The 19,115-nt window shown below is 38.1% G+C and overlaps 2 protein-coding genes across 3 annotated transcripts in view; one reads left to right on the forward strand and one right to left on the reverse strand.

Annotated features, from left to right (window-relative positions):
* The window catches only part of LOC125249682 (T-cell surface glycoprotein CD3 epsilon chain-like), a 2,639-nt gene extending 712 nt beyond the window's left edge, over positions 1-1,927 (forward strand). Inside the window, exons 3-5 of the mRNA XM_048162023.1 lie at positions 1-32; positions 549-601; positions 1,394-1,927. The exon at positions 1-32 is cut by the window's left edge and continues 103 nt beyond it. Of these exons, the coding sequence (XP_048017980.1) occupies positions 1-32; positions 549-601; positions 1,394-1,447 (139 nt within the window). The 3' untranslated portion in view covers positions 1,448-1,927. The remainder of the gene's footprint in view (positions 33-548; positions 602-1,393) is intronic.
* A 9,347-nt stretch (positions 1,928-11,274) lies between these two features.
* On the reverse strand, positions 11,275-19,115 carry LOC125248785 (transmembrane protein 25). 2 transcript variants are annotated; one of them, XM_048160900.1, is made up of 9 exons: positions 16,993-19,115; positions 16,577-16,637; positions 16,156-16,506; positions 15,571-15,861; positions 13,042-13,173; positions 12,917-12,950; positions 12,731-12,834; positions 12,556-12,642; positions 11,275-12,065 (listed from the first exon to the last, which is right to left on the reverse strand). In XM_048160900.1, the coding sequence occupies exons 2-9, from the start codon at positions 16,629-16,631 to the stop codon at positions 11,992-11,994; spliced, it is 1,128 nt and encodes a 375-aa protein (XP_048016857.1). In that variant the 5' UTR covers positions 16,632-16,637; positions 16,993-19,115; the 3' UTR covers positions 11,275-11,991. The 2 variants fall into 2 exon arrangements, with proteins under 2 accessions (XP_048016857.1, XP_048016858.1); XM_048160901.1 differs by having other exon boundaries at positions 16,156-16,503; positions 16,993-19,114.

Here is a 19,115-nt window from a genome sequence, read left to right on the forward strand (position 1 = left end):
GTCGAAAAACACGGACAGCACACAGCAGAAAGGTACAACACACACACACACACACGCACACACACACACACATGCACACGCACACACAAACACACACACACTCACACTAACATACACACACACACTCACACTCTCTCTCTCTCACACACACACACACACACACACACACACACACACACACACACACACACACATGCACACGCACACACAAACACACACACACTCACACACACTCACACTAACATACACACACACACACACACACACACACACACTCACACTCTCTCTCTCACTCACACACACACACACACACACACACACACACACACACACACACACACACACACACTACACACTCACACACACACACACACACACACCTACACACTCACACACACACACACACACACACACACACACACACACACACACACACACACACCTACACACTCACACACACACACACACACACACACACACACATCTGTTATTCTTTATTCAACACAAAATATTTCACCATTTTCATAGTTTAATTTGTTTTTCTACAGCATCAAAATTACGAACAGCAGGCGCTCCTCCACCTCCAAACCCAGACTATGAGGTACGTGTGAATGCATGATGTGAAATAATGTCAAAGCTGAATTTTATATGACATTGAATGTAGTTATTAAGGAGTGTTTCATCAAAGTGTGCTGTGATTGGTCAATAATCCAGTGTTCCAGCTAACAAAAACACGTTCTAAGAATGTTTTGCTAACATTCCCATTAAGTTATGAAAACAATATTTCTGAATGTTCTCTTAAAAAGTGTTCTCTTTTATAACTTTTTGTTTTTTGGTTATTGAATGTTTGCATAACATTCCATTGTATCATTCTTCAAACATTATGGGAACGTTACTTTTGAATGTTCTCTGAAACGAATAGAAACATTTAAAAAATGTTAAACAAATGTCCAACTAAAATATGTCTGAAATAAAACGCTGTAAAAATATTTTTTTTGTTCTAATGTTTTGAGAACATTATATTAAGACCAGATAACTCTGAACAAACGTTCTATTAACGTTACTGGAAGAATGTTTGTTCATAACTTTGAGAGAACCTTGACAGAACGTTCTGAGAACACAGACCTAGTTAACATCACACCCCTAGATCTGCTGAACGATGAGGACAATCGATGTGATTCACTGAATCATGTTTCAGCAACATGAATATTATTTATTTATGCATTAAGACTGTTATATAGTGAATATATATTCTATATTCCACACTGCGTAACACAATCTCAAGTGTCTCACTGAATAAATACATGAAATGAATGAGCATTTGTGAGTATTTAGCAGATGATTAACTGTAAACTTTGATTGTACTAATTTTTTTGTGTGTTTGTGTTTTCAGAGACTGAATCATAACACGCGCAGCACTGATTTGTACGCAGGCCTTCACAAATAGACGCTTCAGATGCGTGTACAAGAGATTTACTGTAAAACAGTTTCCGAATTAAACTCTGATGAATCATAGTGTTTCTTAAACAGCCCCATTTGTTCCACAGTATATATTATTGATTATTGACATTCATGTGAGAGTCAGATCGAGACTCACTGATCAGTGTTTGTGATGTTTATATACGGTTCGTGAGAGTAACTCTGCGTTTGGAAACTTCTGCTCATGAAACATCGGAAACTCATGATGGAAACATCAGCATGTGAAATACTGTAACTAAACACGTCTGTCTCTGTGCTTTGTTGTTTTTAAGATTGTGTGATTTCTTGTATGTTGGTAATCTTGTTTTCATGTTTTTACAAGAACGATTCATTCTAGATTTTATCTTATGCAAACTTATTTAAATCTGAATGAACCGAGTCAAGGATTGAATGATGCAACTGCTGTACTGGGAAAATACAAGTGAAAAATAAAGTTGATTTTGTGTAACTTGTGGAGTGATTTGTGCTTTAAATAGTTTATCTCAATTCTTACACAGGTCACTTTTTCAAAACTTTTCACAAAGTGAGAACAGCATCAGTCTATGTGGCTGAACCGTTGATCATCTTTAATCATTGCTTTGGTTCAAAATGCATTCAGTGACAACATCTTTTAAATGACATTAATTCTTTTCTCACAAACTTAAGGCCAAAACATAATACAAAACTGAATTATACAGCAAATTGTTAGATTTCTACAGTAATAAAATTAAATACTATCATTGAAATTCTATATTTCAAAATTCATTACCATCTATACAAAAAGAGAAACTTGTAAAGAAACTTTACAAAAGAAATCATTGTGCAATGCTTCTTTTTGTTAATGTTTGAGGGGAGAAGGACAGGCACCAGGGCCGGATTTTTGTATTGCTTGAAGTTGCCATCTTGTAATTTCTGACTTACAACTAAAAAATTAAGAAAATCTAAAAGCTGCTGTGTGATAGGATGTACAGCAAACAAGCTAAAAAACCCAGAACTAAGTTTTTATAAGCTGTTGAGCCCCCCCAAAAAACAAGCGTTTAAGGACACAAAACCAGATACAGGTAATTGAGACAGAGTGCAATGTGTCATATTACTCTGAGAACTACACCCACTGGAGGGGAACGTAATCAGCAACAGGATATGCTAAAATATATATATTATTTTTAGCCATGTCAAAGGATTACTTCACCACCCTGTGTGAACCTGAGAGGAGGAGATGTATTGAGAAACTAAAATTTACCCACAATTTACCCATTCTTCCTGCTGATGTTTCATGTCTTATTGCCTATATCCACTCTTGTCTCCTGGGGTTTTTTTAGCTTGTTTGGGGGCTTTGCAAATATCATCTACAGTGCATAACATCATCAAAAGAACCAGAGAACCTGGAGAAATCTCTGTGCATAAGGGACAAGGCCGAAGACTTTATTGGATGCCCGTGGTCTTCGGGCCGTCAGACGACACTGCATCACTCATCGGCATAACTGTGTCAATGACATTACTAAATGGGCCCAGGAATACTTCCAGAAACCACTGTCGGTAAACACAATCCGCCGTGCCATCTGCAGATGCCAACTAAACCACTGTCTGTAAACACAATCCGCCGTGCCATCTGCAGATGCCAACTAAACCACTGTCGGTAAACACGATCCGCCGCGCCATCTGCAGATGCCAACTAAACCACTGTCGGTAAACACGATCCGCCGCGCCATCTGCAGATGCCAACTAAACCACTGTCGGTAAACACGATCCGCCGCGCCATCTGCAGATGCCAACTAAACCACTGTCGGTAAACACGATCCGCCGCGCCATCTGCAGATGCCAACTAAACCACTGTCGGTAAACACGATCCGCCGCGCCATCTGCAGATGCCAACTAAACCACTGTCGGTAAACACGATCCGCCGCGCCATCTGCAGATGCCAACTAAACCATTGTCGGTAAACACAATCCGCGGCGCCATCTGCAGATGCCAACTTGACATTCTTGTTGGAAATCACAGACACCGTGTCCTCCTAGAGCTAATGAGGTAGATAGTAAATCATCTCTTTTATACTCCTTAATGAATAAGGGTCAAGTAGGATAATGCGCTCCCTTGTGGATGGGTTGCTATCAGTCGACAGTGTGCAAGAAGCTATAGTAAAGGGAGTCGTGTTGGATAGAACATCATGCATCCTTCTCTTTTCTTCTCCAATGGTTTATCGAAGTTTAAGTAGTGCTAGAGCAGTGTTTCTCAACCCTGGTCCTGGAGGACCCCCAACACTGCACATTTTGAAAGTCTCCTCTGTCTGACACACTCATTTCAGGTAGTGGAGTTTCTTCTAATGAGCTGATGAGTTGAATCAGGTGTGTTTAATTAGGGAGAAAGACAAAACCTGCAGTGTTGGGGGTCCTTCAGGACCAGGGTTGAGAAACACTGAGCTAGAGAGCTTACCTCTAGACCAGGGGTGGTGAACTCCGGTCCTGGAGAGCCACATTCCTGCAGAGTTCAGGTCCAGCCCTGATAAAAACTCACCTGCCTGTAGCTTTCCAGTAACCATTCAGACCTTAATTAGCTGGTTCAGGTGTTTTATTAGGGTTCAATAAAAACTCTCCAGGACCAACGTTCACCACCCCTGCTCTAGGCGAAGATACATTAGGGTTGATGTAAGGTAGATGGAATTTTTTTTGGGAAGTCTGCAAGCATCCCTCTATTGTATTTAACTCTATCCCCAAACTGGTGTTGGGGTTTAAAGTGCTCCTCTTAGGTCAGGGCTGCTTGGTAATGAGAGCTGCTATGTGCAGTACACTATGCGTCCCATGTTCCTCGTTTTACCCACCTCTCCAATTTGTTTCAGAGTTTAAGTAGGGCTAAGAGATTCTCTTAACGTATTTATTCCTCAGGGTTCAGGTAAGGCAGATGAATTATTATGGACAGTGTCTGTCTTTTCATTTGCCTCCTTTCCCAACTGTTGTTGGGTTTTAAGTAGGCCTGTGACCCTGTGGCCGGGTCGTGTGATAAAGGAGTCACATTGGGCAGAACACACTCTTCTTTTACCACCCTCTCCAGGGCTGAAAGCTCCCTGTAAACAAATACTCTCTTAGGGTTTATATAATAGGCAGATGGAATTATGTTGGGCAATCCACATTGCGTCCCTCTATTACATTTACCTCCCTCCCCAAGTATGGTTGGGGCTTGAAGTAGAGACTTTTGTCCTCTCGGGATGGGTGCTATTATAATGAAGTCTGGTTGTCAGTGGCAGAACGCTAGCGTCCCATGAACTGTGTGAAGAAGAGTTTTGAAAACGTGACCTAAGTATTGAGAAATGTGTCCTAGTGATTGTAAAAAACTATAATACTTTCACATACGGTGGTCTGCAGTATAGAAACAGGACGTGCATGTGTGCGTTTGTGAGAATGTATAAACCCAGCTAACCGGAATGTTCTCAGGACCTTAGCTGATGTTCTGCCAAGGTTCTCTCAAAGTTATGAACAAACGTTCTTCCAGTAACGTTACCAGAACGTTCATTCAGAGATATCTGGTCTTTAATAACTTGGATGTTCGTCTAACATTTCTAAATGATACTACTTGTTCCAGAACGTTCAGAGAAAATTCAAAAGTAACGTTCCCATAATGTTTGAAGAATCAAGAAAAAAAGTTTTAAAATATTTAATAAAATGGATGTTTTGAACGTTCAGAGAATATTCAGAACTGCCGTTTCATAACCGAATGGAAACATTAGAAAAAACTCTGAGAATGTAAGTTTGTTATCTGGGTTTGTGTGTGTGGATGTATAAATGCTCGTGTCTGTGAGGTTGATGTGAACGTTGATATTGTGCTGCAGGCGGTTTGCTGCTTTCGTCTCTGTACGGAAACCACAAAGAAGACATACCAGAAATTATCTAGTGACTAATAATAACCAATCAAAGACAACGGTTTATTAAAACAGAGTTCTGACGACGTCATAAAGCTGAACTGGATTTATTTCATCATTTATTTCCCATAATGTCGTTTCAAACATGAATTACTTCACTTCTTCCGCTGAACACAAAAGAAGATATTTCGAAGAACATCGGGAACCAAACAACATTGATTTTCAATGATATTTCTCAAAATATCTTCTTTTCTGTTTTATGAAAGAAAGTCATACAGGTTTGAAGCACACAAATGATGACAGAACGATCCTTTTTAGTTGTTCACAATATTTTATTTGTGGTTCTACCTGCATTATATTCATATCTTTACTGTAATCGACAGTGCGTTTATGTGAGCAGCAAAGCGTCTGCAGAACAATATCAACATCACATCAACAACATCACTTTAATAAACTCAGATGAAATCACTTTGTTCTGGGATGAATCTTTGTTGAAAGAATCGACAGCACAGCTCTGATAGTAAAGGACAGATTTTATTGACTCGAGCGAAAGCGTTTACTTGAAGCATCTACATTTACAGGAACGCTAAATCAAATAAAGAGATCAGAGCTTTAATGAAAGCGTTTTAAAGAGCAACACAGCTGTATTTGATGAAGCAGATTTCTTCTCATAATCTCAGGGTGACAGCGGGTGTTTGGAGTTCTTCGGTTTGCGCGCCCCGTGAAGAGTGCTGTACTCGCTCGAGCGCGCGTTCAGCGGCTGGACAACAGATAAAACACATGTTAGAGAATTACATTCATTTCAATAATTTAATAAAACTTCACATTAATAGTCTGAATTTAATGACTATCCTCTAGTGAGGAACCTCTTAATAATGTATTAAAGCCAGCTAGAAATCGACATGTATACAGACCGAATTCAAGCTGTGAAAAATCTAAATATTATAAATTTATCTCAAATATTATCTGGGTTTTCTTAGTTTCCAATATTAATATTTTACCCATCATTAGAGTATTTTTAGATGTACAAAAAATATAGAAACACAACATTTTGTTTGTCAATAGAATAAAATAATGGTCTCAGTCTCAGTAGTTAATGTTAGTTAGTCTAATTTAACAAATATGCAATAACCATTATTCAAATTAATAAAATACAGCTGCTCTTCTACAGTTGTGTTTGATTTTAATTATGCATTAGTAAATGTTGAGTTTAATATTAGGATAAATAAATGTTGTAGAAGTATTTTTCATTGTTATTTCATGTTAACTAAAGTGTTACCAAAACAACTTGATTCATCTAGAGGGATCATGTCAAATTCAGTACATTCATCTTATTTGTTTAATATTATTTTAATTACATTTTTACAGTTTACTGTGAAACAATTTTTCTCTACACTTTTCCACAGACTCCCCACGGACCCTGTGAAATCCTCTGACACACATTATATAACATGTTAGTATTAGATTTTATGGTTTCTCCAGATGTTGACGCTGCTCGTACCTGATACATATCTCCTGCTGAATTATTCGTGATCAGATTCTGCCGGTCAGAGGCTGGAGAGACACAGAGAGAGACGGATGAGTGATTTCTGATATCTGCATGAATGTGAAGCGGACTGTGAGCGCGACGCACCTTTGTTGCCCTGGTAGCTGCTCCTGGTTCTGGGTTGAGCGCAGACGCTGTAAACGGCCCATCCGATCATCATCGTGACGAGGATATCACTCACTATAACTGTGATCAGCGCCGGCGTGTTCAGCTGGATCATATTCTCACTGCCTGCAGGAACACATTCACACAACAACACTTTATATTAGGAGTCTTTAACTACTATGTACTTACATTAAATCACTCATTTGATACAACGCACTTATTATGTACATACACGTTTTACATTGTACTTATATTTTAAAAATACCTGCATGTAATCAGAGCTCTAATTAATTTCTGTAGTTATATCTATAATTACACTTTTGACCTTTTAACCCACACTTAAACCCAAACCTGTCCTAACCTTACCCGTATCCCCCTCAACAGCATGAACACAATATCTACACAGAACTTGGGTATTTTTTTAAGTACATAATAATTAAAGACAGTAGCCATACAGATGACGATAATTTTAACTGCACTTTCAAAATAAAGCTTCTTATACTCTAAAAAAAATGTTGGATGGACAACCCAGTGATTAGGTTGTTTTAACCCAGCGATTGGGTTAAATGATTGCTGTTTTATTTATTTAACTCAACTATTGTTTAAAAATTACTGTATTGTTTGCTTAAAATGAACCCAAAATATGTTGGAAATTAACATTTATGAATATGTTAAATAATTGAATATTTATTAATAAGTTTAATGAATAATAATTAAACAATAAACATGTATTAAAACTGCTTATTAATAAATGTTCACCTTTTGATAATTATTGTTGCCTCTAGTAATTATGTGTCTGATTTTTAATTTCTAAAATATTTTGGGTTCATTTTAAGCCAGACATATAGTCATTTTTAAACAATAGTGGAGTTCAATAAAACTACCCAGCAGGTTTGGACAAACATTTAACCCAACCACTGGGTTAAAACAACCTGCTTGCTAGGTTTGTCCATTTTCAACCCAACTTGGGTTGTTTTTAACCCAGCATTTTCTTTAGTGTAGGCATCTATGGTTCCATGAAGAACCTTTAACATCCACATAATCTTTCCATGCAGAAAAGTTTCTTTAGATTATTGAAATGTTCTTCACACTAAGAATAATTGTTTTTTTTAAGAACTGATCACTGAAAGAGTCTTTGGGAAACCAGAAACAGATCTTCTATTGCATCACTGTGAAAAAAAAACCCTTCTGGAAACTTTATTTTTAAGAAAGTGTAAAAGAGTAAAAAAATGCTGCAGTAAAACCCTGTTGATTAACAGTATTAAGTTCTCTTACTGTAATAGATCAAACCTTTCATGTAATTTTACAGAAAATACTGTTAAATATACAGTGTTTAGGAGTAAAAAATAACAAAGCATCTTATAATTTACAGTGAAAAGCCCCAAACTGACATTCCCAGAATTCCCTGTGTGACGGTTTTGATGTTTGTTGTATCAGTTATGTGCTTTAATGTTGTTTAATGAATGTGTGTTGCAGTAGTTTAGTGTCGTGTGTGTTTCCATGATGCGTTTCCCTCAGCTTGTGATTCATCATTTATGATCAGTGTTATTAGATGTTTGTCAGCAGCAGCGAGGCCTTCATAATTCAGCAGTTTACTTTTTCATACAAAGTAATATTTTCTTCAAAGAAAACAGTGACATTCTTTCACATGATTTATTTAAATTTTTAGAACATAATTCTTTAAGGTACATGAAAATTATCAGTTTGCTTCAATAGTCTGTAGTAATTTACGGAATTACAGAATTACAGTAATGAGTTACATATATATATATATATATGTGTGTGTGTGTGTGTGTGTGTGTGTGTGTGTTCACTAACAAGTCTAAAACAAGACACCTGCTTAGCCTTTCAGCTGAAATTGCAGTGTTTGAAAGGCACAAGGCTGAAATCTTCTGTTTTGAATGTGTGGTTCACAGTTTTGACAGCAGTGTGTTAGCATTTGAACAAAGTGCTGTAAATCCACAGTGTTGTGCAGGTTGTGGTTAAAGTCATGGGATAAGTGTGTAGAGTTTTGAAAACTGTGTTCAAGCAATGAAAAACGAACTAGAGTTTGGTCCACATGAACTGCTGCTGTGCAGACTGTAGTTAGAGTTTTGCACATGTGACTCCAGTTGTGCCCACTGTCGTTTAGCAATCGAAAAAAACTGTAAATTACAGTTTTAAATGCTCAAATGTGCATACACATATTCTGTGAATATGTTTATTGAATTATTCTGGCAGTTTTTTATTTTATTGTACTGATCATTGAGTATAATAGTGTGGAAACACGTGTGTTTGGACGACCCGTTTGATTTATACCAGCAGCTGCAGAAGATGAAGTAAAATACAGACGAGATGTGTCCGATTCAGCTCTAAATCGATAAAGCAAGACTTTCTCACACTGTTCAATACAATTATAGAGCATATAATTCATGTTTTATACAGAAGTGGAGGTCACTCTCAGCGCTCCAAAACAGACACGTTTCACTCACTCAGGACTTTGACGAGGATTGTTTGTTTGGCACAGTTCTCATCCTCAGGACACCCATCAGTGGTGTTGTCTGTACATGTGTAGATCACATGTGCATCCTCCAACAGTGACTTCGGCTTAGAATCAAATTGACCTTTGTCACATTTCAGATCATTATTGGAAATAGTGATTTCTGGACCTGTAAAGTGAACAGGAACAGGAGGTTAGATTATTACACCTTTGTCACTGATAGCAAAATACTACGAAAGCTTGTTTTCCATCAGGGAATAAAAAATAAAAAGTTAATTGCCAGTTTTTATTTCACAATTCTGAGTTTAAATCTTGCAATCCTGACTTTTTCTCCATATTGTGAGATAAAAAGTTACAATTAGCTTTTTTTTTTTTTTTTAAATCCCTCAGTATTTCCATGAAATACTACTGTGGCTGTGAAATAGCAAATATCTCAAGCTGAAGTTGATTCTTATCTTTGCTTCATCTGCTGATTCCACTGATCCCAGAGCTGTCAGCAGGCAGAACAACCAGAACAAGCGTCTTTCCATGTCTCTCAGTGATGTTTTATGATGATTATTACTCTCTCGTCCCTGTAAATAAAGAGGTGAATCTGTTGTTGTTGTGTCAGATTCACTGTCCTCCATTTTGTAGTCACGAGCGTGAGATCCGCCATGATCTCGAGCTGCTCGTCTCCAACATCAACTACAACTCGACTGTCTGTATCAGCCGAACTCGCTGAAATGAGCTTCACAGACTAAATAAACTAATCAAACACCGCAGAAATCATCAGATCTCAAGCTAAACTCAAAAATGACAAACACAGAAGTGTTTTATTCGTAAAAACACAACATTAAAAATCACGTTCATATTCTAAAACTATAAATAAAACATTTGATAACACCTTACAATAAGCTTCAGATTATTAATATTTATTAATATGCAATGGATGTTTCTAAACAACAATGAGCAAAGCTTTTACAGCATTTATTAATTTTGGTTAAAATTAATTTCTACATAGGCTAAAGTTGTAAAATTAATGTTTTATGAATGATCATGAATTAACAAAGAATTGAACCTGATTCATTAACTAACAATGAGTATTTATTCATCTTTATTAAAGTTATTTAATAAAATAGCTACACAGTTCATGTTACCTCAGGTTCATTAAATAATAATAATAATGTATTAGTAAATGTTATAACATTCACTAAGATTAATGAATGCTGTATTAGTATTTTTCATTGTTAGTTCATGCTAAATAATACAGTTAACAAATGAAACCTTATTGTAAAGTGTTACAGAAAAATGTTAACAAACAAAAGTGTTTATTTAATATTACATTAAAGTTACAGTGCAACATTATTTAATTAAAAAAAAAATCAAATCCACTAACTATGCATTTAAATATCATAAATATCGCTGATTTACCTTTATAATTTCTGTCAGATAGTTTCGTACCTCAGAGTCTCCGGATCGTGTGATTCAGACGCTGACGCTGAAAGACTGCGATGAACCGGAAGTCAGAACACCATCTGAACTTCATCCACCTGAACTGAGACAAACAATGATGAAGAAACTCAAACTCTCCGTAACATTACCTGAAACAAAAGCTCAAGAAACAAAAGATCAAGATAATAAAATAACCGTTTCCAGTCGAGAGAAACACAGATGAGTGTTTATAGCTGTTTTCGAGCTCTTACACACAGTCTGACATCAATAAAGAGCCAAAAACTGCAGATGAAAGATCGATCCACATTGACTTCCGGTGCCGTAAACTGAAGACCACAAACACCTGCGAACATCTTCAAAACACACACAAACTCACACACATTATTACACTGATGGAGTGAGATGTGATGTTTCTCCAGACTTTATTGAGGTATTTTCATCATAGAACTGATACAGCAACTTTCACAAGCAAGAGAGAGAATATTAATATTAATAATAATAATTCAGCAGCAGCAGTTAATCTCAGGTACAGCTGCAGTTAAACTAGAGCGCCTCCTGCTGGACCTCTTCATAATCAGCTTTACACATATTTACATACACAGCAAGAATACTCTTAAACTTCTGTTCATTTATACGTATTTCACAACATCTGCAGATTTAGTGAACATTCATTTATATTACACAGATATGATGTAGCATTCCTATAGCAGCAAAGAACTCTGGGTAAATACTGATGAAAGCACATATTTACAGTCAGTACAGTGTGGAGTCCGTTAATGAACAGGAGCGAATGAACTACAGATCCCATGAAGCACTCTCACTGTTTTGGTCTTTTCAAGGACTTTCTCTGATTGTAAGAGCAGCACTGCAATTAACTAATGTTCGTTACTGACCCCTAGCTAGTCTGGGGTGAAAAACGTCCCCGTTTCCATAGTAACAGTGGATTCGCTGAACAGTGGATTATGGGTAGTGTAGTTCTTCACCAGGACAAAGCAGTCTGCCTGTCACCTGACGTTTGATTTATAAGAACGATGAAACCGAATCACGTTCTGCCCGCTGTCATGTTGACCTTACAGGCGTCAGGTGGATCAGGCGTGAGGTCAGAGGTCAGAGGTCAGATGTTCAGAGCCAGATCTCGTCGCTGCTGGTGCTGCTCACTTTATAGATGTATCCCACCATCGGATAGCGAGCGAAACCTGTCGAGACACAATCATTCACATCTACGAGACTCACGCACAGCTCAGTAAAGAGATATTTAAAGGCACAGTTCACCCAAAAATCAAATTCTACTAAAATGTAAATAGAAATATTACTAGAGAATAAAATGTTTTTGAAGGTTCTTCAGTGGCTCTTCCATTCTTAAAGGGACAGTTCACTTAAAAATGTCAAGTCTGTCATCATTTACTTTGATTTAGGTATTTATTAACATATAAACATTGATCAGCTCATCAAATATGGTAAACAGAAGCTCAAGAACCAATTAGGTTTGTTCATGTGGGTCAAGAAAGCTTCTGTTTATGTTCTTCATCAATGTTTAAACCGCTCCGTTCATATGGATTTATTTTAATCTCTCAGATTTCATTAAAAAATCTTTAATTGTGTTCTGAAGCTTAAATGATGACAGGATTTACTTTGTTGGGTGAACTGTCCCTTTAAGCGTGTGGCACACAGGTCATGACCTCTGACCTCGAGCAGCATAGGCCGCAGACAGATCCTCCTCTTCCTCGTCCGCGCGTCTCCTCTCCAGTGTGTTGGGTCTGGAGATCTGCCGCCCTGAAACACGTCAGCTTGAGTGAGTGGTGTTGGTCAGGTGGTGCAGTACCGCACAGATATTCCAGCGCTGGACGGGAGCGCGACTCACCCTTACAGAGCGTCCGGTCATCGTTCAGCTGCACGTGTGACGGTAAGGACATGTTCTCTCTGGGCAGATACACGCCGTTCACCTGGACCTTCACCATGTCATGACTGCAACACAAACAGCAGGACACAGTCAGCAGATCAGTCTTTCAGTGCTGTTATGATTAGCAGGGAATGCTGGGAGACGCACCGTTGGGAGGACAGATGAACGGCGACGGGCTCCTCTGAGAAACAACAGAGACACAAGCGTTTCATTGCAGAGCACATGAATACATTCACATTAAAGCTTTGGTCTGCAGCGTTCAGTCACTGTACCGACGGCTTTGCTTTTGTCCTTCTGTAGGAGGAAGAACACCATCAGGGTGAAGATGAGGAGGGTGATGAAGCCGGCGACGCCTCCCGTCACTATCCCAAACATCGGCACCTCCACCCGCGACTGCAGGAACTCTGGAGGAACGGGACACAAACTCTTACATTTACATGACTTACACCAGCGAGATTTCTTAATGTTTCTGAAAGAGTCTCTTCTGCTCACCAAGCCTGCATTAATTTGATCAAAAATACAGTAAAGTATGTGAATTATTATAACAGTGTAAATCAGCTGTTTTCTATGTGAATATATAGTAAAGTGTAATTTATTCCTGTGATCAAAGCTGAATTTTCAGCATCATTACTCCAGTCTTCAGTGTCACATGATCCTTCAGAAATCATTCTGATATGATGATTTGCTGCTCAAGAAACATTTATGATTATTATCAGTGTTGAAAACAGTCGTGCTGTACGGAAGAGGATTAGGGCCGAGTTATAATAAAAGCATAAAACCATCTCGTGATTAAAGTCATTACATTTTGAGAATAAAGTAATAAAAAACAAATTTAGAGAATAAACTCATTACATTTTGAGAATTTGAGGAAAGTCGTGTTTCGAGAAAAAACTCGCGTCTATTAAAAAAAATTGCGTCTATTCTCAACATTTTATTTAGACTTTATTTCTCAAAATTTTTTTTTTTTCTTGAAACAATGACTATTCTCAAAATGTAATGAGTTTATTCTCATTTTATTTGAACTTTATTCTCAAAATTTAACAAGTTTATTCTCAACATTTTAGTTCGACTGTTTTCTTGAAATTTAACAAGTTTTTTCACAAAACATGACTTTATTCTCAAATTAATGAGTTTATTCTCAACATTTTATTTCAACTTTTTTTTGTAGAAATTTAACAAGTTTTTTCTCAACATTTCATTTATTTATTTTCGTAACATTTTATTTCTCAAAATTTAGTGAGTTTATTGTTGACAATTTATTTCAACTTTTTAAATTTAACGATTTTTTCACAAAACATGACTTTATTCTCAATTGAATGAGTTTATTCTCAACATTTTATTTCAACTTTTTTTGTAGAAATTTAACGAGTTTAATCTTGAAAGAACTTTATTCTCAAAATTTAATGTTTATTCTCAACATTTTATTTCAACTTTTTTTTCTAAATTTAACATGTTTTTTCTCGAAATACGACTATTCTCAAAATTAATGAGTTTATTCTCAACATTTTATTTCAACTTTTTTTGTAGAAATTTAACGAGTTTAATCTTGAAAGAACTTTATTCTCAAAATTTAATGTTTATTCTCAACATTTTATTTCAACTTTTTTTTCTAAATTTAACGTTTTTTCTCGAAATACGACTATTCTCAAAATTAATGAGTTTATTCTCAACATTTTATTTCAACTTTTTTTTTGTCGAAATTTAATGTTTTTTCTCAAAATAGGACTTTATTCTCAAAATTTAATGTTTATTCTCAACATTTTATTTAGACTCTTTTTCTTGAAATTCAACAAGTTTTTTCTCTACATTTTATTTAGATTTATTTAATGAGTTTATTCTCAATATTTTATATAGACTTTTTTCTTGAAATTTAACGACTTTAATCTTGAAACACGACTTTATTCTCAAAATTTAATGTGTTTATTCTCAACATTTTATTTCAACTTTTTTTTTTAATTTAACAATTTTTTTCTCGAAATACAACAACTTTATTCTCAAAATTTAGTGAGTTTATTGTCAACATTTTATTTCAACGTTTTTTCTTGAAATTTAACGAGTTTTTCCAGAAACATGACTTTATTCTCAATTTCTCAGTTTTTTCTCAACATTTTATTTATTTTTTTAACATTTTATTTCTCAAAATTTAGTGAGTTTATTGTCGACAATTTATTTCAACTTCTTTCTTGAAATTTAACGAGTTTTTCTCGAAACATGACTTTATTCTCAATTTAATGAGTTTATTCTCAACATTTTATTTATTTATTTTCTTAACATTTTATTTCTCAAAATTTTGTGAGTTTATTGTCAACATTTCATTTCAACTTTTTTTTTGTAGAAATTTAATGAGTTTTTTCTCAACATTTTATTTCGATTTATTTATTTCTTGAAATTTAACGAATTTAATCTCGAAACACGACTTTATTCTCAATATTTTATTTAGACTTTTTTTTTTTTAAATTTAATGTTTAATCTTGAAACACGACTTTATTCTCAAAATTAAGTGAGTTTATTCTCAACATTTTATTTCAACTTTTTTTTTGTCGAAATTTCACTAGTTTTTTGTCGAAATACGACTTTAATCTCGATATAGTTTTTTTTTTAATATATATTGTTTGGCCCTAATCCTCTTCCGTGCTGCTTCATATTTCTGTGGAATACATTTTATTTTCCAGGATTCTTTGATGAATGTCTTTACTGTCACTTTTGATCAATTTAGTGCGTCCTTGATGAATGAAAGTATTAATTTCTTTCAAAAAACAGAACATTTACTAATATGAATAATGAATAACGTGTCGTGTCACCTGTGAGCGTGAGGTTGCTGTGGGCGGAGCCGAGGCTATTGTTGGCGTTCACAGAGATGTTTCCTGATAGGCTGCTCAGAGTGACCTGTAGGCTGTGATTGGCCAGCCACGGGAAGCTCCGTGAGTCCAGGATGAGGAAGTCGGAGCTGTTGGCCAGCAGCTGACCGGACCGATCCACCCACGTGATGGTGGCGGGGGGGTTGGACCGAACCAAAGCGAAGAGGATCAGGGAGAGGCCGGGGTCAGAGGTCTCGCTGTAATGGGCGTCCACACGCAGGATCTCCGGCTGGACTGAGACACCAGGACACAAACACACGTGTGGGAAGTTAGTTGAAGCTTTTAAAGCTGCACTATGGAACTTTGACCTCTCTATCGCCATCTGTGGTTCAAACATAAAATTTCACTTGCAAAGTCATTATTTTACGTCATATATCTGACCGATCAAGATTTAAATGATCATTATAAGGTTTAATGTGTATTCTGTAACATTATTATGATGATTAATATTTGAACAGTTGTTTATGTACCTGCTCCGTAATGTAATTTCATGAATTGTTTTATCACAGGAGCGCGACTCAGACTCACACTGGACGTTGAGCGTGACGGTGGCGTTGTAACTCTCTCCTCCGGCAGGGTTTCGCGCCGCACACACCAGCTCTCGGTCCCAGCGCTTGGGTTTGAGTGTGAACGTGCTGTTGCGCTCGGATCCGTATTTAAGCACTCTGGAATCCCCTGGTGATGTCATAACCAGACGCCCCGCCCCCCGGCTGCCCGTCACCTCGCTCTGCCTCTCCCCGTTCAGGTACCAGGTCAGCAGGGGCGGGGCTTGAGGATTCCAGCCCTCTGATTGGCAGCTGAACTGGTGAGTGATGTTCTCCTGTACGGTGACTGACGAGGTCTGCTGTCCGTCAATTTTGGGGGCGGGGTCAAATGCTGCTGGCAGAGAGGAAAATAAAGTCAAGAGCAAAACTGAAACAAAAACATAATTTAAACAAGAACGTCTTACCTGTGCTGGCCCAGATCATGGTGTGAAAGAATAACGCAGAGAGACGCGTCCTCATAGTCACCTACACACACACACACACACACACACACACACACACACACACACACAAGAAACAACCAGGAGAGTCTCAACCAGCTACACAAAACTACAATCACACATAATTACACACTAGAATTGTCCAGCTGCACACGTGAACTGCTGAAGTGTGTGTCGTTCAGACCGATCTGAGTGTGTGACTGAATCTGTTTTCCAGAGTGATGTTGACATGCAGAGTCTGCATCTCTCAGCTGCAGGAGACACACACACACACACACTGATACTGTACAAATGATGCACATGACAATAATCACACACACACACACACACACACACACACACACACACACACACACACACTCTCTCTCAGAGTGTTTTACCTCTGTGCACAGAGACGCTGCTGATTCCAACCGGCTGAGGATCCATTCAGAATGCAAACACACTCACACACACTCACACACTCACACACACTCACACAGGAGCGTCACACACACTGACGCAGCACGTATGGGGAGGGGGGGGCTGTGATTCATTACTGATATAAAACACTGAGAGCAGGAGGCAGCAGACGAGTGTTCACTCACTGTGTGTGTGTGTGTGTGTGTGTGTGTGTGTGTGTGTGTGTACTGAACCTCCTCCATCCAAACGCAGGATAAACCCCGTCAGATCTGAGCTCGACTCCTCAGGTCTGCTCAGCCTCTGCAGTGCAGCAGGGTCACATTCAGACACGAGCAGCTGCACACAGAACTCATGATGATGAAGAACAGCATTTCCTCATCTGTAAGCGACATACAGCAGCCGATTCTTCTTACAGAGGCAATAAACACAAGAACTGATAGAAGCTTCAATAGGTCAAGCTAGAACAGGGAGGGTTTGAGAAACAGTGGAAGCAGGGAAGAAGTAAGTGCTTGCAGAAGAGATGACTTTTCGGCTGTTTCTTGAACATTTCAGGGATTCTGTCCGGATAGGTTTGGGAAGATCATTCACCAGTGAGGAACAGTGAATGAGAAGGTTCTGGAAAGTGATTTTGTGCCTCTCTGTTGAAGAGGTTTGACTGCTCATGCTGGAAGTCCAGCCAGAAGAGCACTGCAATAGTCCAGTCCAGAAATAACAAGGGCATGGATGAGAAGTTGCTCTGTTAGAAAAGTGTTGATCTTCCTGATGTTTTGCAATGCAAACCTGCATGATTGTGCTGTCCTTGCGATGTGGTCTTTGAAGGTCAGCTGGTCATCAAAGATTACCCCAAGATTGCACACAAAACTTGTCGACGAACCTAGCTAGATGGTAAAGTTGTGCCGTACTGATAGGGGGTGGCTGGGAAGACTAGAACCTCCGTCTTCACTAGGTTGAGCTGTAGGTGATGTTTTTCCATCCATGGCGAAATATCCGCCAGATGGTCTGAGATCCGTGAAGCTACTGTGGGATCGTCTGTTTGAAATAAAAAGTAGAGATGTGTTTCATCAGCATAGCAATGGCAGGAGAAACCATGTGCCTGTATAATAGGTCCCAGTGATGTAGTGTATATGGAGAAGAGGAGAGGTCCAAACACTGAACCCTGGGGTACCTCGGGGACCAGATGATGCGTTTCAGACCTGAAGGGTAAGATTCAAACCAGCAAAGTGTTGTTCAAGTGATGAGAGGGTGGACAGAAGGATCTGATGGTTAACAGCGTCGAAGGTGGCAGATAATCTAGCAGAATGGGAACTGAAGATTTGGGATCAACTTTCGCAATCCGTAGGGATTCAGCGACCGACAGCAAGGTTAAGTGGCTGCTTTTAAATCCTGACTGGTTATCTGTTCTGTGAAAGGATGACACATTGTTTGCTATGAATAGGAGGAGAGACAGGTCTGTAACTTTCTACAAGGGTTCGTCTGGATGAAACTGGAAGAGAAGCTGGTGGTACGGAAGGAAGTTGTAACTTAAAAGTAACAAATGATCAGAAATGTGCAGAGATTTAACCCGAATGATACAGTTGTGTGTGTGGATGAGGTCAAGCTGGTTGCCTGATTCATGAGTACCTGTGGTGGTGAGCACTGAAGATGGAAAGAAGCGTGAAAATCTGCAGCGAAGATGGATGTTGAAGTTGCCGAAGACTCCTGAAGACAATCAGCTCCTTTAAAAAGTTGTCCAGCTGACCTGAAGGACAATAAATGACTACAATATGGAGTTTCACAGGATGTGTGACAGAGCAGCATGAAACTGCTGATGCCTAAGTAAGTGGAATATTTCCAGCTGCTGGAAATGGTTAGCAAGATTGTGTTGTCTTCTGTTAGGGTCGCCATTAGCAGAGTTTACACCGAAATTACCCAGAGAAATTTGTCCCAGGAACTTTTCCCCCCGGACCTGTTGCTGTCTGCGTTTCCATCGCGGTCTAAAGTACCATGAAGATTACGCAAATTAGTCCAGTGATGTAGGACTGAGCATGACTTTCCAGTTCCCGCTGGATTTCGTCCTCCACATATAAGCTTAATAAAGCCTGAACCTCGTCGTCAATCGGTCATA

Source organism: Megalobrama amblycephala, linkage group LG16 (genome assembly GCF_018812025.1).
Source record: "Megalobrama amblycephala isolate DHTTF-2021 linkage group LG16, ASM1881202v1, whole genome shotgun sequence".
Lineage (NCBI taxonomy): Eukaryota > Metazoa > Chordata > Actinopteri > Cypriniformes > Xenocyprididae > Megalobrama > Megalobrama amblycephala.